At 38.0% G+C, this 22559-nt stretch overlaps 1 protein-coding gene across 8 annotated transcripts in view; it reads right to left on the bottom strand.

Moving 5' to 3' along the window:
- CAMK4 (calcium/calmodulin dependent protein kinase IV) overlaps window positions 1–22559 on the bottom strand; it is a 324433-nt gene that overhangs the window by 25420 nt on the left and 276454 nt on the right. For all 8 annotated transcript variants that reach the window (XM_021084617.1, XM_021084620.1, XM_021084616.1 and 5 more), the window contains 2 exons: window positions 15573–15663; window positions 13467–13541 (listed from right to left, as the gene is read on the bottom strand). In XM_021084617.1, the coding sequence (XP_020940276.1) occupies window positions 13467–13541; window positions 15573–15663 (166 nt within the window). The remainder of the gene's footprint in view (window positions 1–13466; window positions 13542–15572; window positions 15664–22559) is intronic.

Genomic DNA, 22559 nt, shown 5'->3' with positions numbered 1-22559 from the left:
TAAGATTTAATTAACATAATTGAGAAAAAAAATGCATGCTCAAAGCCAACACCATCCTCTTTCAGGTTAGCTTTCATTTTCAGAGCCATCTGTACCCCACAGACGGTTCCTTTGGGCCCCAACAGCCTCTACACTGAACTCCCACTCACACATGCTTTGCTCATCATAGTACAAAAGGATCTGAGGTTATGTTGCCACTTTCAGGAGGGCTGCTACTGTCAAGGAGCTGAAGGCACATGGATTTGACATGTACAGTTGGTACCATGTGCCCTTCCCCATTCCAGGTCTCCATATCAGTGAAGCACTTTCAAGTCTCACACTGATAAGCAGACATAAATATGTTGGGGAGAGTCATATATCTTTTGGGTCTTAGTTTTTTACCTCTAAAATCAAGATGGACTGGACTAGCTAATTTCCAAGTTTACTTTGAGTTTCATCCTGCTAGCTGCTGTGATGTAAGTAAAGCGATAATTAAATGAGAGTTCAAGCAAGAAGAGAGAACAAGCATTCCACCTACAGAATCTGCTGCATTCTCCTCCCTCCTGCCGGAGCACCAACCCTGTGTGCTGCCCTGAGGGAACCTACCCTGTTGGCTCCAGTGAAAGCAAACCTCCAATTCTGTGCTGTCCAGAGGTCAGCACGCTGTCTCAAAGATCAGGTGCTTTCTCTTGGCTAGCTTCCATAGCTCCCAGGCCATAGGCTCCAAATAAAGTAAATACCGTGGATCAAAATCCTCTTTGAATTCACTTTAGAGGACATCTGGGTTTCCTACCCGACATGGCAATATCTGACTTCCCTTCATAGCAGTGTGTGCAACTCAAGAGGCAATTTATTCCTAAGGCATTATGCTGCAATGTGAGTAAACCAGTGGTGAGAAAAGCGAGACTTTCCACCATGAGGTTAACTGAGACAAAAGGCATATAAAATGTCTTTGCCCTCCAAAGTAAACTTCTCTTAAAAAGGATTTTTAAAATGAATTATCAGAAAATCATAAAAAAAAAAGAATCATCAGGAGTTCCTGTTGTGACTCGGTGATAACGAATCTAACTACTATCCATGAGGACGTGGGTTTGATCCCTCAGTGGGTTAAGGATCCGGCTTCGCCATGAGCTGTGGTGTAGGTCACAGATGCAGCTTGGATCCTGTGTTGTCGCTGTGGCCTAGGCTGGCAGCTGTCGCTCCGATTCAACCCCTAGCCTGGGAATTTCCATATGCCACGGGTGCAGACTTAAAAAGCAAAATATATATTATATTTACTAGTCATATTATAAAATTTGAGTGAAATAAACTCTAAACACCTAGACACAATTAGATACCATCCACAGTAATCTTTCAGTATTTTAAACCACTAGTTAACATGGCCTTGACTGAGCAGAACATGCCCTATAATCTATCTGAACCCTTTCCAAGAGCCAAAAGCTTTTCTAGAATAAATTTTAGGCTCTGGCATACTAGCACTTCAAGTCTTCTAGGTATCAAATGTCCTTGTGGGTAATTTGTGGGTAATTTCTTGGAATGAGAAATTGTTGACTACTTCCAATTTAGTTCAAGAAGACATCAACTAGTCTATTCTTTAATGCTGCTTTTCATATCTTTCTCACCTCACTGCCAAAACAGGTAAACAAATAAACATAATGGGACAATAAACACATTTCAAGGTGTAATACAGTTTTTTATTTTTTATTATTATTATTTTATTGGTGTTTTTTGCGATTTCTTGGGCCGCACCTGTGGCACATGGAGATTCCAGGCTAGGGGACCAATCAGAGCTGTAGCCACCGGCCTACACCAGACCCACAGCAACACAGGATCCGAGCTGCGTCCGCAACCCACACCACAGCCCACAGCAACGCCGGATCCTCAACCCACTGAGCAAGGCCAGGGATGGAACCCGCAACCTCATGGTTCCTAGTCAGATTCGTAAACCACTGTACCACAATGGGAACTCCTGTAATACAATTTTTTAAAATGAATTTTAAATGAGTTAGAATCATTTTTTTCTGAAGTAGTCAATTAATAATTTATTGACCTTCTATCTAAGCAGGTCCAAGTTTTCTGCCACTTCATAAATTTATCATTCATGTTTTTGCTCATTAACATTAAATGCTCCAGAGCTCCAGGATACCTCACGCTCCAGTCTCCAATAAAGAGTAATTCTGGTAAATGGTCTCGGAATTGCCAAGATACCTATCTTTTTAAAAAGCAATTTTAATTGAATATAAAAACTATATTAAAATTTCAAAATTTAATTATGATTTTTATTTACCAACATACCACTTAGACCTCAGAGTGCTGTTCTTTTAACAAGATGGTGGTACTATTAAAACATCTAGAAATTTAAGGTCCAAATAAAGATTGGAATTAATTGTTTATTAAATAAAATCATCACAACTGGAAAGGGTTCTAAAATAAGAAGTATCAAGTACACACCAATAGGGACCATTGATTCTAGGTTTTTCCTCTTTTCCTGAAACCCTAGGAGAAAACTGAGGGACAATTTTGGTCACGGAGTGTGCCTTCGTTTTGTCAATGCCCTGGATGAGCTTTATGATCCCTTCCTCTCTACGGAGTTAAAACTAGAGTGTGGCATTCTTTATCGGAAGACTTGTTTAAACTACTCTTAACTGTTTTGAGAAAGACAAATCCAAGGGAGACTAAGGTGAAGGAAATCAACAGGTTCATTCACTCACTCACTGAATAAATCATGAACTATCTGTTAAGCACCTGCTGTATGACAGGCATTGGTAGGTGGTGCTGGGGGAATAATGCAGAGTAACGGAGAAGTTGTTTCCACCATTACAGAGCTTACAGGGGGGAAGGTAGATGTTGATCAAGAAAAACCACATGAGGTATAAAGTGGCAACCGGAAGTGCTTGGAAGGAGCATGTCTCTAATAGGGGGTTGACCTGGTCAGAAAGATCAAGAAAGGGGATCAGAGAAAGCAAAGTTTAAATAGATGCGAAAGAGCTAGAGAAGTTAACCAAGCAAAGAGTAGAGACAGTGGTTGAGGAAGGAGAGCAAAGAGGGTTCTGGGTGGAGAAAGCAGACACGAAGAGATTCAGCAGCAGGAAGAGGGAGGAGGCTCTCAGGGAACTGGATAAGTCAGTGTGCGGGAGCATAGCTGGTGTTCAGCGAGGCCCAGGTGTGACCAGTGCCTGGCAGGCCAGGCTGCAAATTCCTCTAGGTCAGGGCTGTTGTTTGTTCCTTTGTTCTTACATTCTCTCCTGTACTTTCATTTTAACCATTCAAAACACGTGGGAAATATAGCCAATGTTTTATAATAACTATAAATGGAGTATAATCTAAAAATTTTGAATCACTATGTTGTAACCTAGAGCTAATACAATATAATCAACTATACCTCAATTAAAAAAAAATGGGGAAAAAAAAATCTGTTTTCATCTTAAAGCCTGAATCTGATTTTATAGGACTACTCCACCTCCCACAGTTAAGGGGAAAACGCTGCGGGACTTTCACTGCAGAGGCTTATCTTGAAGTCAGAGTTTTCTTGAGCCGCAAAAATCCATGGCATCTTTAGCACAGCATCTAGAAGTCTCTCTAAGCTTTGCCTCTGGGCAGTGAGGAGTCTGGAAGGAGAAGGGAGAGGGATTTACTTGCCAGAAGCAGAAGAGCAGTGTTTGGAAATTCTCTGCCTCTGCGAGGTTCCTAACTTAGCCTAGGAACCCAGAGGAGAAGGATACCTTCAGGGCAGCATCCTACAGGTGGCAGATGCCAAACTGGATATGTAGTCCTTTGTTATGGTGTCACATACAATTGGCAGGATTGGGGCACAACCTTTTTAACTTTGTCAAGTGCAATTTTTGTTTTGATAACAAAGATGGGTAATGTCCCAGTGCAGTATGTTAAGTGTTAAAGATGTGGAATGGATCAGACTGGAACACAGATCTCGAGGGGGCTGCCTCTGGTCAGGAGCAGCTTGTCAGTTTACTACAGTGAAGCTCAGAATACCATCAATTCTAGGCATGCTATGTTGTGGAAGGTTGACAGGAACCAAGGAGGCATTTGAAGCCTCTGTCACTTTAGTTATTTATAACTTGTTAGTGTAGAGCAAGAAAAAAGTTTGAATCAATGTTTTAAAACACACATGATAGGCTGCTTTATGTTCTAACGCATCCTTTCTATTTTCCTTGGCTCTTGATCTTTTACACCACAAATATCAGTCAATCCAACTCTCGCTTTATGTTTTTCATTTTAGCTGTTAAAAAAGTCTTCCTTGCCACAGGAATTGAATGACATTTATTTCTGTATAAATCTTATAAATGGGTGAAGAAAGAGCCTGTTTATTTTCCTCACTTTACTTTTTACTTTTTAAATAATACCCTGAAGAGAAAATCAAATATTTGAGAACACCCAGTCCTTTCAGAAGAGGAAAAAGAAAACACAACTTATTTTTATTATGCTGTGAAAGTTTCATTTTTATGAAATTCACTTTTCTGTGATTCCATTGAGCCCTTTCCTCTTGGAGTAATCACTATTTATTCCATATCTTAATCAGACTGAGTCTCTGGGTCACTGTAAAGTCGTGATGGATGCTGACTCAGGCACAGCAAAGGCGTGTTAACTGTTGAAAAGCCACCTTTCCACTTTTGTGGGATAAGGGAGCATATAAATAAATAAACACATCTCATCCTACTATTAACATTATATAAGAATCTCTTTTTTATGGAGAAGCAGATATAAAGTAATGGACTTAGCATTTGAATTCTGTCTCACGTGTTAAGTATGGCAAGCACTGTGTTCTCCTTTAGAGAAGCTATGCATCTTACTGATAATTATCAATAATAATTCTTTTGAAACATTTAATGTTTATTTTACACAGATCCATTCTGTACCAAACATTCTAAAATGGAACATTTTGTGGGTATGCAGGGCCCAAATAATACATTTTAAGCAAGTCTTCTACCTACTTGCCATCAATCACCTCTTCCTTTTGAACTCGTTTCCTCCCATCATCCCACCCTCACATATGTAATAATAGAGCTGAATTCTCACAGCACTTGAATTCTCTGGCACAGTTGGTTCTGTTCTTGAAGTAGTCCCTACCAGTTATAAGCAAGTGGGCACAAAAAATGATGTGTGACATGGAGACCCAGAAGTTAAGGTTTACATTAAAAGACCGGCTCTAAACCAAAGGGAGCATGAGAAGTGAGAGGATGATGTTGGTGACAATCTCTTTAGACTCAATGTTTCAGCCATCTCAGGCCAAAGTGTACTTGGTTAACTTTGACTTAACTAGGTGGTTATAATCCTCATCTTAGTTTACATATATAGAATATACTCTCAGCTTTTACGGTAATATTATTTAATACCATATGCCAGGTATTTGTTGGGTGATGCAGAAATGTGCAGGACCCTTCCCCCCTCCCCTTGTTGATGACCCTGAATCCCAAGAGATGAGTCATTCAGCTTTTGTGACCATTTCCCAAGCCAGAGAAGCAGCCTTTAATATTGCTGACAGCTTGAGACGGTAGAATATTGTTTTGTTTACCAAGTCCCAAATCTGTGCATTACAACATCTACTTATAATTCCTAACTCTGTCCTGTGGAGCTGCTTCTACAATTTTATGGTCTATGAATGATACTGTGTGGTCTCTTCTCTCTGGCCTCCTTATGGTGATGTTGCCTTGCCCAGGGATAAGTCTGGATCATTTCTTTTCTGCCTTGGTGTTGGTGGATAGTCTCAGGACCTTAAATAGCTGATATTGCTCATATTGATATCAAGAGCCATGACCTTGCTCCTGAACTTCAGGGATATATATCTTTGGCCCATATGTCACCTCCACTTGGATCTCTAACAGGCATCTCAAAATCAACAAGCCCCCAACCTGTTGTTTCAAAAGTCTTCCCCATCTCAGTGAATGTTAGCTATACTCTTGCAGCAGGAGCTTTCTGTCCCCTCACCTATCTTCCCTCTTTTATCACTTCACTCTAAACGACCAGCCTCTTTTCCTGGACAGGCATGTTTCTGCCTCAGGGTTGGTGTACTCTGTTCCCACCAGGTAGAACATTCTTTCCCTAGATACCCACGTGCCCTCTCCCCTACCTCTTTCAAGCCTTTGTTCTAATGTTCCCTTCTCCTGTGAAGCTTTCCCTGATCACCCTGTTTGAATGGTAACTTAGTTTCTGAGCACTTCCTATCCTCATTTCAACTCTATATTCTTCCATAGAAATGATCACCTCTTTTTATATAATTTACACATGTATTTTGTTTATTATTTGACTTTCTCCTCTAAAATGTACCATCCTTAACTAAGAAAATTTTTTTACTGCTGTAGCTCTAGCACCTAGCATAGTGCCTGGTACATAAGAGCTTAAAAAACATTTACTGAATGAAAAAAGGACTAAAGTTCCACAGAATGCCCTTTGTTTAGGTCAGTATCAGACCAACACAAAGACCCCAAGAGACTCATTTTCCTCTAAATTTAAAACTTCCAAGACAGCTTAAAACAAGCCTGCACTCAACTGCAGAATCCCTGCGTTCTGCAAGCTCAAGAACAAGAAGAGCTCCGACCTTTTCTCACCACTGCTGTATCTGCCCTTAGCCCCACTTTCTCCTTTACCCTGCACTTGTTCATTTGGATCAGGCACTGCAAGCATGCCTGGGACAACCCTATGATGCCTTAGGGATATGGCCTATCTCGGGGGAAACAAAGTCTGTGGTCAGGAAGGGGAGATGGATCTGGGCCCCCCTCACCAACCTGCTTAGCATCCCCTCAGCTTCCCTGCTCCCTTCCTATTGTCAACAAGCCCCACAGGAACTGAGTGTACACACACTAGACATCAGCCTGTCAAGGAGGAGGTTACTGGCAGTGCAGATGGCATTTTACTATGTATTTATTTCTTCCAGTGTTTTTATTTTATTTTTTAAGTTCATTGCAAAAAGAAAGTCATTGCTCTGGGTATTTAACTAGTTTTCAGGTGAAATCATCCCATACTTGTTTAGATTACCAACATAATTCGATACTCTTATTATTCACCTTAGTTATTTAGTTCTCTAGAAATAAACAAAACCATGAAATGTTCTGAAAGTCTGTATTTTAGGCTATTCAATTTACTTTTATCTCATTTAAAGTTTCCAACATTTTTCTTTTTTGTATTTTATTTTGTCTGTTTTTCTTTTCTCCCTCCCTTTTTCTCTCCCTTTCTTTCTTTCCTTCTTTCTCTCATTCTTTCTTCACTTTTTAGGGCCACAGCTGCAGTATATGGAAGTTCCCAACCTAGGGGGTGAATCGGAGCTGCAGCTGCCGGCCTATGCCACAGGCACAGCAATGGCCAGATCTGAGCCATGTCTGTGATCTATGCCACAGCTCATGGCGATGTCAGATCCTTAACCCACTGAGCGAGGCCAGGGATTGAACCCACATCCTCATGGATACTAGTCAGGTTTGTAACCTGCTGTGCCAAAATGGAAACTCTCAACATTCTTCATAGTAATGTGTGTTCATGTAGACAGAAATCTCTTCTTTCTGACTGTAGACTGTTGAAAAATGTCTGTAACTTTGGTATTGTGAATGGAATAGGTTATTTCTTTAGAACACAGCAATGGGGTAACAAGGTAGGATTATCTCTATGATAATAAGACCCTGGCAGATGCCAAGAAGACAGAAATTCTTAATAGCTTCAGGTCTCTGAAAACAGAATTTGGATAAACAGACAAGCAGGAATATAAAATGTGAACATACATAGCTCAATTAACTAAGCTCATGTCTAAAGTGGATAGCTGATATTAGACAGAAACACTCTTTTAATCTAACCACTTCTTTTCTATTCTACTTGAACATCTTGTACTTCTTTTCTGTGATGGGCATGGGTAGGTTTGAACACCCACAGACTTCAAGCCTTAAATATCTGAACCAGTTAAGACATTTTGGGAATAACATTGCACAGTTACATTGTAGCACACTTATCAGGAACCATGGCCTGATGGATTTTTTCTTTCTTGTGACCTATTTTTTTTTTCCCCAACAACAAGATTTTGAGCATCTCTTCAATGTTGAACCTTTCATGGACTATTTCAGAGCACTAGGCAGTGATTCCATTTATCTGAATCACAAATTTTAGTTTTCTGGCCTGGAATTTAGTTTCAACTGGGCACATTTCCCAGGAAATAATGAGTATTTGCTTAAACACGCAGCATCTGTGATTTTTCTTTTTCGATTCATTTATAGGAGAACCCTCTGCTATTCATAGCCTGGGGCAAAGTTTCTACAAATGAGACTGAATGGGTGGCTTTCCTTTTTTAATTTCCTGATAAATGACAGATGGTATTACATAAACACCCACTCCCTAAAAAGATGTAATTGAAAAACCCTTCTATTCAAGGTAGAAACTAGACCCAGCATACAGAACCAGAACCATAACTGACCTAGGATGCAATCACCCTCACATCAAGCAAGGAAACAAGCTCAGCCCTTTCCTCTGTCACCATTCCAAGTTAAATGTAAAGTCCCTGTGTAAAGTCATGCTTTCTACAGAATGACAGTGATTCCTGCCAGTCTTGTACTTGGGTCTCATTTTTAAGTCATTCTATCAATGGACAGTTTCCTCCCTACCTAAGTACTCTCAGAAGGCTACGCAAAGTATGACAGGACTTATAAGTGGTGAAGGAGGAAGGGTTAGACCTAAGGGTAACCTTCAAAGGGGACTTCAGCCTTGCCTAAATGTTTATAAAACAGACGAATAGATATATTATTATATTAAATTAAAAAATTCAAAACCGCATATATTCCCTCTCTTCTAGGTCACCCACTTCCTGTGCCCAAGGGTAACTGGGACTTCTGTTTTTCCATAACTTAGCTTTTCCAATGCTTTCTGTGTTACTAAACATAGGTGTATCCTTAAAAGCCTGCCCTCTCCTCTGCTCCCACTTGGAGGTAATATTCTAGTGTATTTCTTTTGACCAAGAGCCTATATGAATACATATGTCTGTTTATATACAATTTGAACCTTGCTTTTTAAATATACTGAACTTACTTGTTTTTGGTTTCCAAGCCTGCTTCAGCCTATATAGTAATAATTCCACATATGTTTAGGGTGTCAAGAGTCCACAAAGCACTTCTATTTTTTCTCTCAATCTCCACCCCTCCCCCAGGCTCCCAGCTGCTTTCCCTTCCTTTTTGTATAATACAGCAAATTATTCCTTCCTGGTGAGCCTCTACTATAGCAGAATGGAAGGATTATCTTGATCTCATTCAACCACTTAATTCCCTTTTCACCCATTATATAGCCTCAAGGGTGATAGGGATATCTGCAGGGAAAAAAACAGCAAATGGAAAATAAGCCTCTATTATAAGGTGGCATTATCTCTAAAATGAGCCTGTTTTATAAGGTGGCAATGACAAGAGTTGAAACAGTATTTTTACAATAATTTTATATTTTTAAAAAAGGATTTGGGAGTAGATCAAATATTATTTACTGAGAAGCTGTTTCTAGAGTGACAGGAAAGAATATTTATAATAGTTTTCTAATTTGTCTTTTTTTGATCTCTTTCTCTCTCAAATCCATCTGATCTAATGTCATTATCAAAATACTCATAAAATACAGATTTGATTTAAAAATATAATTGCTCTGATTAAGAACCTTTGCTGGATCACTATTAACTACAAAGTGAGTCAGAATTCCTTAAGCTGATGTATAGATTGTTTTAAAATTTGGTCCATCCTACTTTTCCAAGTCCATCTATATCCTCTGCACCAAAGACTATGTTCTAACCATGCAAAGTGAAAAAGTAACTAACATCCCTGAATTTGCCAGATGCTATTACTGCTCTGGCTTTTCTTCTCCTGTGCCTGCTGACAAAGAATGCCTTGTGGTCACCTCTTCACTTGTTGAACTCCTACTAATACTTCAGCGTCCAGCTCAAATTTCCCTCTTCTGCAAAGGCCAAAGGAAGGATTAATTGCTCCTTCCCCTTTTTATCATTGAGCCTTTGGCTCAGAAAAATATAGAGCTTATCACAGCAAACTCTGATTTACTGTGTATAGGTCTTTCTTCTTTTACAGCCTACGAAATCTTTGAAAAGAAAGACCATACTATGTTCACGCTTATGATCTAAGTGCCTATCATGGAGTCTATTAGACATTTCAAGTTCATTTTATCCATGCATGAATCACTCTTTTATAGGATGACACTGAGTACTGCTGCAAGAAAGAACTGCTCTTATCACTATTACTATAGCCCTTGAAAGGACTCTGCTATCTCTTAGTCACAGAAGGAACTCTGAGAGATCACTAGTGTAACTTCTCCCTGATCGTCTCATTTCAGGACTGCTCAATTCTCAGAGGATTTCTCTGAACTACCTACCGCTTTGGAATACTTAGAGTATGATATTACATAATGATTCCTAAATTGAACAACAGCTTTCTTCTTATGGGAAATCCTTAATTTGTTCTGTCATTCTTTTCTCAATCTTCTTTCAATACTTTTATCAATTGGTCAGCAATTAGTGATCACAAATGAGCAACCCTACTTGGCACAAAGTACTTAATTCAGGGTTCCTATTTTTCCCCACAGTCTTGGTGATATGGTGGGCATGAAAGAAATTCAAGATGAGGACAAATTAGGACATATGAATTAGAGAAAGGAAAAAAGGTCATATGGCATCATTAAAAGGGAAGAGTCATGGATAGGTTGTTAGCTAACGGTTCTAAGGAAAATGAAAAGTACAAAAACAAGACAGGAGGATGTCTATAGGGAACATACCACAATGATTTTCACATTCTTTTCTAAGGATGTAGATCCTCTCATAAGCCTGTGGTAGAGATAGTGAATTATCTAATGCAATACTCATTCTTTGCAACAGAACCCTCAATTCATTTGGGATAGCAACACATCTAGCCAAGGGACATAATGCCACTTTTCCTGGTAGTGTGGAGGCTATAATTTAGTACTGGCTAATAAGATATAAGTGGAAGTGACATGTGGGGCTTCAGCAAAAGAACTTAATAGTGAAAGGTGCACTCTTCTTTAGTCTTTTTTCCTTCTTTTTGTGTAGAATGCAGATGTAATGACTGATTTCAAGTAGCCTTTTTGTACTGTGAGGAAACATATTGTGGAATGGTAGACTAAGACAGAAAAATTCTGAATTTCTGGTACTGAGATTTGCTATATCTGCAAAGCCATAGCTGTGGACCCACCAGGATTGCCTCTCTTTAGACTTCTAGCATCAGAAAAATCAACTGTTTTGTTTAAGCCATAGTTTTTCTGAATTAACTTATAATTAATAAACTACTCCTGTTCTCAATGATCTTTCTTCCACAGCAATACCTGATGAGAGCCACGTCTGTGACCTATACGACAGCTTGTGGCAAAGCCGGATCCTTAACCCACTGAGCGAGGCCAGGGATCGAACCTGAGTCCTACGGATACTAGTTGGGTTTGTTAACGACTGAGCCATGACAGGAACTCCTCAATCATCTTAAGATACAGAATGAGAGTATTTGGCACAATGTAAAGATTTAATGGAAAGATATGTACTACTTAATTCTGCATAACTACTGGATTTATGAACAATTCAATTGCAAGAAACTAATCTGAAATATTATTTATTTAGGGCCGCACCCACGGCATATGGAAGTTCCCAGGTTAGGGGTCAAATCAGAGCTGCAGCTGTTGGTGATACCACTGCCACTGCAATGCCAGATCTGAGCTGCCTCTGTGAACTACATTGTAGCTCATGGCAACACCTGATCCTTAACCTGCTAGGTGGGGTTAGAGATCAAACCCACAGCCTCATGGATATTAGTCACGTTCGTTACCACTGAGCTACAACAGGAACTCCTAAAATACTATTTTAAGTCAAGGAAACTAGTTAAAATCAAAATTATAAAATGCTTATGTGAACATATAAATATGGAGAAAAGTGTGGAAGAGTCATGAGGTTGTTAATATTGATTTCGTATGTTTGGATTTTCATTTCTGGCAGTGATCAAGTAATACTTCTGAGGCTTAAAAAAATTAAAATAGAAAATATTTTAAACCAAAGGCAATAACTAATAAATATTTCTATGAAGGGAAACTATATTGACTTACCTATATTGCTTTTCTGAATAGGGAAAAGTATAATTCTGTTTTTAGGACCTTGATACCTGGATTCTCATCTCTGATCCACTAACAACTGGATGTGCAATCTTGGGGAAGTCATACTCTTTGGCCTTAGTAAAATGAGGATATTAGTAAGTGAACTTTAAAGTTTCTTCCAGCACTAAACTTCTGTGAATTTAATCATACATTTGCTTCAGTTGTTATCTTATTGTACTTCTCCAGTCTGATTTCTATGAATTCAAAAGCTGTTAAAATGAGTTAGTTATGTAGTTCTTATGTGTGTATTTCTGAGACAAAGTGACTAACAAATATAAATGTCATAGAAGAAAAAGATAACTCCAAATACCACCCTTCTATGTTTCCATAGAAGCCTTTCCATATGCTTTCTTACAGTGCTATACTTTTTTTAGTTTACATGTCTATAGTCTGTGAACCCCTGGGGGGCGGGTGGGAGCAAGAAAATGCATCTCCCTAGTGCTAAGCCCTGGCTTGAATATTTAGCTGGTGATTTTGCTGAAGAGATGAGTGAGTGAAGGAAGATTTGCATAAAAAGATGATGCTTCCAAGAGGAAATGATAGCTTGTGACTAATAACTTGAAATCTTGTCTCTTTTCTTTGTAATCCAAATTAGGATTTTAATTAATTTGCCACATACTCATAAGTCACAAAAACTTGGGAAATTCTTGATAATTTTTGCAAGGTTTATTGGCTTTTAGGTTGTTGCCAGATTAATACAGCTGTCAGGAAAAAAGGACGAGCTTCACCCTGGCTTGGGTCAAATGCTACTGTCTGTCTCTGGATCGTAGTCTATTCTGGGGTGCCTTCAGCCATGCTGGGAGACGGGACAAAAGGATGTGAGGACCATCCCACAGCTCATCCCCAGAAACGGGGGGAACTTTGGTGGGAAAGCCCACCTACAGCCCTTGTCCTAGCGAGGCTCGGCCAGGGCCATCAATGAGATCTAGAGACTACTCCACTCTCACTGTTGTCTTAAACGCCGTCTGAATTAATGGCACATACTCTCCTCACACATCCTCCCAAGTAAAAGTGAATAAGGAAAGTCACAAATCTCTTTCTTTACCCTTGTCCTGGTGCCTGTCTTTCTACTCCTGAGTGGGTCCAAGTAGCTACTCCCCAAAAGTGGTTGTGGAGCACCTGGTCCCTCCTCCTTTGGGCCCCCTCTCTCCTTGCTGTTCGAGCAGGGGTGCCCTAAAATCAACATCACTGAACCCCTCATGCAGAACAAGAGGTGGTCTGAGTGTCATTATATATACCTTCCTCATGGAGACTCACACCAAATTGTAAGAGTCTTAAATAGAGAAATTAGGAGTTGAAAAACAACATCATCAAACCATGGATTTCAAATAACAGTAAGAGTAAAATATCAGTATAAAAGAGCATACCGCAGTACCCTGGGGTTCCACACACTGTCTTCATGAGCACTTGATGTTCCACGATTTTAGAGAGTCCAAAGTCAGCTTAGAAGACAAGAACAAATTTTAATAAAGTCTTTCCTTAGCCATTATGACAGAATAATTTGTTATTTAAAATAAAACTAACTTATTTGTTTGCTTGTTTTTGTATTTGATGATAGGGTGGAAGTAGATAGGGACTAGTCATCTCCAAGAGTAAACTAAAAAAGCTAAATGATAATTCAAGTCTTGTTTTAAACTATAAAAAAAATGACTCCCAAATACATTTTATGCTCTTTTTTTGTAATTATCAGCTTTTAGTAAATAAGCTATTTCTTCTTGAAGTAAGAGGTCCAATAGGTACATTCTGTCTGATCTTAATTATGAAATTTTTTGGAAACTAACTGTAAAGAACTATATAAATTAGTGATATAATTCGGAACTTTTAACCCATTACAAGAAATTATAAATACAAAATTAGACTCTCATAAATGTCAAAAAATGAACAAAAACATCAAAATATACTCTACCTCAAAATTAATAATGTTATTCCTTAGCGTATGTGACACATAAAATTTACACTCATATGAGAAACATAAAGCTTTTCTGTGCAAAAATCCTTGTTATTTGTTTCTCAGAATTTTACCTAGATACAACATTATCAGAAATTGCTACTATTATGGTCTATTTGCTGGGCTGCATCTCTCTCACTCAGGAAACATCAGGAAACAGTTCAAGGCCATTCTTTAAGAATGGTAGTTTCAGAATTGATGCCATTTTAGGCTTCAAATATAAACTCCAATTTCCATGGAGATGCTGACTGATCCTTATCAGAAAAAGCAGCAGGAAGTCCTTCAGAAAGAAAGGTGTTCCTGCCTAAATTAGTATCTATCCATCCATTTAAAGAAATTTCTTTAAGGATAAAATCTTTGAAAGTGATGTCAAAGGAAATGGAAGACTCCCTGCTGCCCACTGTCTTTCAGGAGTGATTATGAGAACAAGCTGGCTGCTCAGCAGGACTTCAGTGTTTTTTCTTTAGGTTCTTGTGCTTATAAAGCACATTATGTTGTCTGAGCTCTCTACGTACAACTTAATTTTCAAAGGTGTTAACACTTATAAATGCAGTGAACTCAGCAGATTAGCATTATAAAGGAGTGCCAAAGGGGCAATGCCCTTCAGAGGATTCAATACAGATTTTACTAAAGAGATTTCATTTAAAATACATTTTATAATTTTTTTTTTTGGCAAATGAAGTTGTGCTTTGGAAGGGACATAGAAAGTAACATTTAATATGTTTTCTAAAATGCTGTTTTAATGATCTTTTTGGGTAGATTTCCCTAAGTTCTTCAAAGTGCTTATTCGGAAAAAAAAAATCACAAATTTCCAGAGTCAAATAAGGTTTGGGAAAAGCCACAAAGACATTAATTCAGATGTCAGTCTACATATTAGCATTTTTAACTTTCTCAAAAATCCCACAGAAATAAAAATCTTATTTAAGTTGGCATATCCTAACTTACTTGACCAACTTTAGCACCTCCACAAACCATCCTTGTTTTTACTGAAAGGCAATTTTCACACTTGCTCATTCAACTGAGGACCAGTGTTCTGCGGCATGCACTTCGAGAAATACAGACTCTATTTAGCTCTGTTCATATGAACAAATGATTCAAGGTCCAAACTCACTGATATGCAGTAAGCATTTTATATCACAGTTCTCCTTTATCTAAAATTAAACTCTAATTACCTCGTGGAATAAAAGTTAATAATAATAAAAAAGAAGTGTTGCATTGCCTGTGACTTTCTTCTACTTATCTATAAAACTTATCTATAAAATACTAGGTCACCTTCTGAAGTCCCTGTCACTTCCAAGAGCAATGATTCCTATACGTGCCCAGAAATGAAGCACCAACTTCCAGGCACTAACTCAGATTAATACTCCAGCAAAGAGCACAGACTTCCAAAACAATGTATTATTCCTTTATAGACACCAATAACTGAGGAAATTTAATGGAGCTGAAAATGGATGGAGCAATTCCATGGAATAAATTTCTTCTGCTCTGGGAAAAGGGGTCATAAGACATTAGGAAACATCCTTACCGATTTTGAGTGGTGCATCTGGGGCTGGAGTTGCATATAGAAGGTTCTCTGGCTTGAGATCACGATGAACAATCCCATTTTCATGTAGGTACTAAATGGAAAATAATGAAGTAATATTGATGTAGTTATATTTATAGTTCCAACATTTATATTTATCTTTCCAGAATTACAACAATCTTTACTAAGTTATATGATTCAAAACCACACATATATTATGATTTAAAAATAAACACCATGAAGGAAAATGTTTTAAACTATATGCCATTTGAGAAGAGCTTACATATAGTTTCCTGAAAGTGAAATGCAGGATATAATTGTAAAGAAACAATTGCCAGAAGTAAAATATTTACTTCTCAGAAAGTATTAGATGCAATTTTCATACGCATATTACCATATCAGCTCAAATTGGCTAATTATTATAATGGGGTCAGGGTGCTTTGTATTGAAGTTAGTCTGATTATTTATCTGAAAAGCATAATTACATATGTCATCTTAGATATTCACAACCATAGCAAAGTCTTCAAAATTTTATTTAAAAGACATTTAGATGTAATTATTATATATTATACAATTATTATATGTACATTCTTAATATAATAAATATTGTTTAATGAAAATGAATGCTCTCATAGGCTCTTCTGATGATTAGTAAATCCTATTAACATAGAGTGTTATATTTGAGATGATCTAAGAGGTTAATTCTGATAACTCTGTTCATTTTATATTTTAAATTATTTTGTAAATCATGTGCAATCACACATGCAACACTCTTGTTGTGAATGCTGAAGTTCTACCTGATCCTGCTTCCCCTCCAGAGGAAGACTCAAGTCCCTCTACAAAAGTAATCATTCAACAGTTTGTACTCATTTACAAACATGAATGTGTGTGTACAAGGAAAATCCCCAATTTTTTCCATTTTCTTACATAAATGTATTATTATTATTACACCTTTTTAGGGCCGCACCCATGGCATACGGAGGTTCCCAGGCTAGGGGGTGAATTGGAGCTGTAGCTGCTGGCCTATGTCATCTGCATCTGTGAACAAGCTGCATCTGCGACCTACACCACACCTCATGGCAACACCAGATCCTTAACCCACTGAGCAAGGCCAGGGATCGAACCTGCGTCCTCATGGGTGCTAGTCAGATTCATTTCCACTGAGCCATGATGGGGGCTCTGATAAAGGTATTATTAATAAGAATTTTACACTGCTTTTATTTTTTATTTTTATTTTTTTTGTCTTTTGTCTTTTTGTCTTTTGTTGTTGTTGTTGTTGTTATTTCTTGGGCCGCTCCCGCGGCATATGGAGGTTCCCAGGCTAGGGGTTGAATCGGAGCTGTAGCCACTGGTCTACGCCAGAGCCACAGCAACGCAGGATCCGAGCCACGTCTGCAACCTACACCACAGCTCACGGCAACGCCGGATCGTTAACCCACTGAGCAAGGGGCAGGGACTGAACCCACAACCTCATGGTTCCTAGTCGGATTCGTTAACCACTGTGCCACGACGGGAACTCCTGCTTTTATTTTTAACAATATGTCTGTGAAATCTTTCCCACATATCACTACAGCTCATTCTCTTTAACCCTTGCATCCTTTTTTTCTTGTTGCTGGATATATCATTTTTTATTTTGCTGTTTCCTTTTTGACAAACACTTAAGTTTTTAAAAATTACAAATAATGCTGTAATAAACCTTACAGTACTTGAATATTTGAGTATTTTTGCTGGTGTTTCTCTAGGACAGATACCTGGAAGCAGGTTTGGTGGGGTCAAAAAGTATATAGATTTTAAATTTTAATATATATAGTGCAAAATCACTTTCCTAAAAGACTCCATCAATGTTTACTCACATAAACAGTGTAAATGTGTATGTTTCCCTAATATCTTTCTAAATTTACATTTTTAACTTATGCTGAGTTGGAGCATAAAGATCATAACTTAAGTTTGGTTTAATTTGTCTTTCTCTGTTTACTGCTATAGTCTACTTTTTCACCATACCTTTATTGGTTTTCATCTTTTATAAATTACCCATTCAAATCCTTTGCCTATTTTTCTTTTGGCTTAAGATAAAAAGTTGCCAGAGTGCTGTAGTTTTTCTCTTTTCCCATCTCATAGGGGAAGGGAGGCGGTCTCTCTTTATTTTCTACTCAAGCCAAGTAGAGGGGATGAATAGCTTCAAGGTCACAATTTGTAGCACTTGACGTGTGTCACTTACTGATTTGGGGAAATAGGGGCTGATACCTGGTTCACTCACGAGAAACTGGAAAATGGTTGGAGTAGTGATTGAGGAGAGAGGGTCTCAATGATATTTAGCTGCCCTCAAGTAATATAATGGACAAAGAAGCGCATTTCTTACGGGTCCAGTATGGACTATGCAGAAGAAAACCAGACACTAGTCTCTCTGAAGAGGTTCCTTTGCTGGAGTGTTTCTTCTGGAATGATGCCACCATATCTCAGCATCACAGGAAGCAGAACATGAGGGAGATGATAGAAGGCAGCTGAGGAGCCACTCAGAGCACTTGGACTAAGAGAATTATACTGCAGTGAGTCTCTGCAGAGCCATCAATGGTGTCACATAGGGAAAGAACAACAGGCTTTTGTAACTTGCCAAACCCAGAGAACACGGGTGCTAGACCATGCTAATATGGTGAGACAAAATCTTAACCCTCTATTTCCTATCCTACTCCTCCTTGTTGCCTTCAGATCCCAACCCTGGAAGGAGCTCGATCAGTATCTAGCTGGCTGAAATAGAGAAAGGATAAAAAAAGAAAATAACAAGAATCCGTATCCCCTATATTTATAAATTTTAGATTTTTAAGGTCCAAATTGGGTGAGGGAAGAAGTTTAAAACTGGATGAAGCCATACTATAAAGCTACAGCCATCAAAACAGTATGGTACTGGCACAAAAGTAAAACCATAGATCAATGAAACAGGATAGAAAGCCTAGAAATAAATCCATGCACCTATGGTCAACTAATCTATGACAAAGCAGTTAAGAATGCACAGTAGAGAAAAAACAGTCTCTTCAATAAGTGGTGCTGGGAAAACTGAACAGCTACATGTAAAAGAATGAAATTAGAACATTTTCTAACATCATAAAGATAAATAAACTAAAAATGGATTAAAGACCTAATGTAAGACTGGATACTATAAAAATCTTGGAGGAAAACAGGCAGAACACACTTTGACATAAACTGCAGCAATATCTTTTCAGATGCAACTCCTAGAGTAATGAAAATAAAATAAAAATAAATAAATGGAACTTAATTAAACTTAAAGGAAACCATAAAGAAAACAATAAGACAACCCAAAGAATGGAAGAAAAATATTTGCAAACAAAGGTATGGACAAGGGATTAATCTTCAAAATATACAAACACCTCCTGTAGCTCAATATTAAAAAAAAAAAAACCTAATTTAAAAAAAAGGGCAGAAGGTCTAAACAGATATTTCTCCAAAGAAGACATACAGATGGGCAAAAAACACCTGAAAAGATGCTCCACATCACTAATTATTAAGAGAAATGCAAATCAAAACTATAATGAGATATCACCTCCTCATACTACTCAGCATGGCCATCATCAAAAAATCTACAAACAATGAATACTGAAGATGTTGTGGAGAAAAGGGAACCCTCCTACACTGTTGGTAGGAATGTAAATTGGTGCAACCACTATGGAAAACAGTATGGAGTTTTCCTCAAAAAATTAAATATAGAACTACCATATGATCCAGCATTCCTACTCCTGGGCATCTATTCGGAGAAAACCATAATTCAAAAAGACACACGCACCCCACTGTTCACTGTAGCACTATTTACAATAGCCAAGACATGGAAGCCACTTAAATATGTATCAACAGAGGAATGGATAAAGGAGATATGGTACATACATACAATGGAATATTACTCAGCCATAAAAAGAATGAAATAATGCCATTTGCAGCAACATGGATGGACATGGAAATCATCATGTTAAACAGAAACAGAGCCCACAGACTTTGAATACAAACTTATGGTTACTAAAGGGGATGGGGAGGGGGATGAATTGGGGGTTTTGGATGGGTGCATGAACTCTGTATTATATGGAATTACTGCCTAATGGGGACTACTGTATAGCACAAGGAACTCTACCCAATATTCTGTAATAACCTTTATGGGAAAAGAGTCTGAAAAAAATGGATATATGTAATGCATATATGTATAACAATTACTTTGCTGTACAGCAGAAATTGGTACAACACTATAAATCAACTATATTTTAATTTTAAAAATGGAAAAAAACAGCTCCAAAAAAAAAAGCAGGATGAGTCAAATTCTGGTCTTTTCATTACTCAAAGGGGACTGGAAAAGCTATGGGCATGGCCTGAAATTTTATTCACTGAGAAGAATGGATTCACTGTGTTGATATGTCAGGACAACAGTGAGAAAAAAATACTTTTGTTCATGTCTTACCACATATAGCTTACTCCTTATACTAGATCATTATCACACGTAGATAATACCATTTATGTCCAAGACTATTATCAACACCTTAGACCTACTAGTTTATTTAATCTTCACAACGGGTCTGTGATATAAATCATATAATTCTTACTCTGCAAGTGAGAAAACTGAGGTACAAAGAGGCTAAGAGATTTTCACTATGTCACAACTAGACACTGTGGTGTCAGGGTTCAGACCTGGGCAACTGGCAGTAGAGTTCATACTCTTGCCCATGACATAAACCCTAAGCAGATGCTCCAGAAATACTTATTATTTGATTTTGTAGGCTGTGATGAGAGGAAAATAAAAACGAAGGAGAAGAGGGAAGAATAATGGAGAAGAGGGAGGGTAATGAGAGGAGAAGGAGAACGAGAATATGATAGAGAGAGAATGACAGATGACCATGCCCAGCCTTGAATAATACCCTGGAAAAGCCATCATATCCCTAAGGAGGAAGATACTATATCTTATATAAGCTGAGTTTGAAGGCAAAGATACTAAATCTCATGTAATAGCTTTGGAATATACTTAAGAATTGCATAGTTTGGGATCAATAGAAAATATTGATTTTCTTCCCTAATCTAACCCAATTTAGAAGGTCCATTGCTTTGGAAAGAAAATGACACAGTAACATAATAACAACAAATGAGATGAACTGATAAGTGTTGGTTTAGCAAAGTACAAATTATATAAAGATTCTCATTAAATGTTGTTCTGGCTTTCCTGAACAGAAATAGTGGTTATGTATTCTAAGTTGAAGTAAAAAAAAGCAAGACAAAACAAACAAAAAACAAAACACCATCTGGCACTCTGTAAAGGACAGCTTGACCAGAAAAGAGAAGACAGGTTTTAGTGAAAATAATAGATTTAGGAGTCATGTACTACTAGAGGAAGAAACTGAAAAACAAAATAAAGCAATAAAATGTTAGCAGTCATGAACCTGACTTTTAAAGGCAGGGATCATTTGCTATAAATTACTTGATAAAAGCTATGACACAATCATGTACATATATGGGAGGAGACATTTCAATGTATTTGATTGACAAAATGGCAGGAATCACTATTTTATTTTTTGTTTTTATTTTATTTTATTTTGTCTTTTTGCCATTTCTTGGGCCGCTCCCGCGGCATATGAATGTTCCCAGGCTAGGGGTCGAATTGGAGCTGTAGCCGCCAGCCTACACCAGAGCCACAGCAATGCAGGATCTGAGTCGCGTCTGCAACCTACACCACAGCTCACAACAACACCGGATCCTTAACCCACTGAGCAAGGGCAGGGATCGAACCCTCAACCTCATGGTTCCTAGTTGGATTCGTTAACCACTGCGCCACAACGGGAACTCCTACTATTTTATTTTAGCTTAGACCCACTGATTGCCTTTGTTCAATAGTTAATATATTTAACTTTTAAGCCAGGAGGAAAGAAAACATAGAGTATGATGTTTTGTCTTCCCTGAAGGAAATAAAATCATTAGAAGCAGCAACATTTTCAGAGCACCAATTCTCAACCTTTTTAGTCCAAAAAAAAAAAAAAAATTAAGAACTTGAAAGAGCTTTTGTTTAATGGTGAGTTATAGCTAACATTAATTCCTGTGTAAGCAATGAAAATGAAGAAATCTAAAGATGACTTATTTATTTAAAAATAAAACGAACTCATGATGTTAACATAAACATTTAAATATATAAATATTTTCTAAGACAAAAAAAATCAGTGAGCACTACACTATTGTTTTAAAGTTTTATAAATTTCTTTAATTTCTGGTTTAATGGAAAGCAGCAGATCCTCATATCTGCTTCTATTCTCTATTGTAAAGTCAGACATGTAGACTCTGGAAAATTTCACTGTACTTTGATAAGTAAGGAGGCGTTCTTTCATATTGTGATGAAATAGTTTTATTTATTTATTTATTTATTTATTTATTTTTTTGTCTTTTGTCTTTTGTTGTTGTTGTTGTTGCTATTTCTTGGGCCGCTCCCGCGGCATATGGAGGTTCCCAGGCTAGGGGTCCAATCGGAGCTGTAGCCACTGGCCTACACCAGAGCCACAGCAACGCAGGATCCGAGCCGCGTCTGCAACCTACACCACAGCTCACGGCAACGCCGGATCGTTAACCCACTGAGCAAGGGGCAGGGACCGAACCCGCAACCTCATGGTTCCTAGTCGGATTCGTTAACCACTGCGCCACGACGGGAACTCCATGATGAAATAGTTTTGACCTCACAGAACCTCTTTAAGGAAACTCAGGGACCCTCCAGGAATCTCTAGAATATTCTTTGAAAACTTGTTTTATGGCATCTGAAGACATAAAAAGAGCAGTTTAAGAGCTGAATAATAGGCACACTCTCTCTTATTTTCAAACAAGGTTTTAAATGAAATACACACTTCTACTCTCATCAAATGCTAATCCCGTTTAGACACATGGAGATCACTGCACATGGAGAAGCAGAGGAGAAAAAGATCTAAAGGGGAAAATGAAACCACACTCCTCAAAACCGTGGATTCA

This window comes from Sus scrofa, chromosome 2 (genome assembly GCF_000003025.6).
Source record: "Sus scrofa isolate TJ Tabasco breed Duroc chromosome 2, Sscrofa11.1, whole genome shotgun sequence".
NCBI classification, from domain to species: domain Eukaryota; kingdom Metazoa; phylum Chordata; class Mammalia; order Artiodactyla; family Suidae; genus Sus; species Sus scrofa.
Note: the sequence above shows the minus strand (reverse complement) of the source record. Positions and strands in the feature narration are given on the sequence as shown.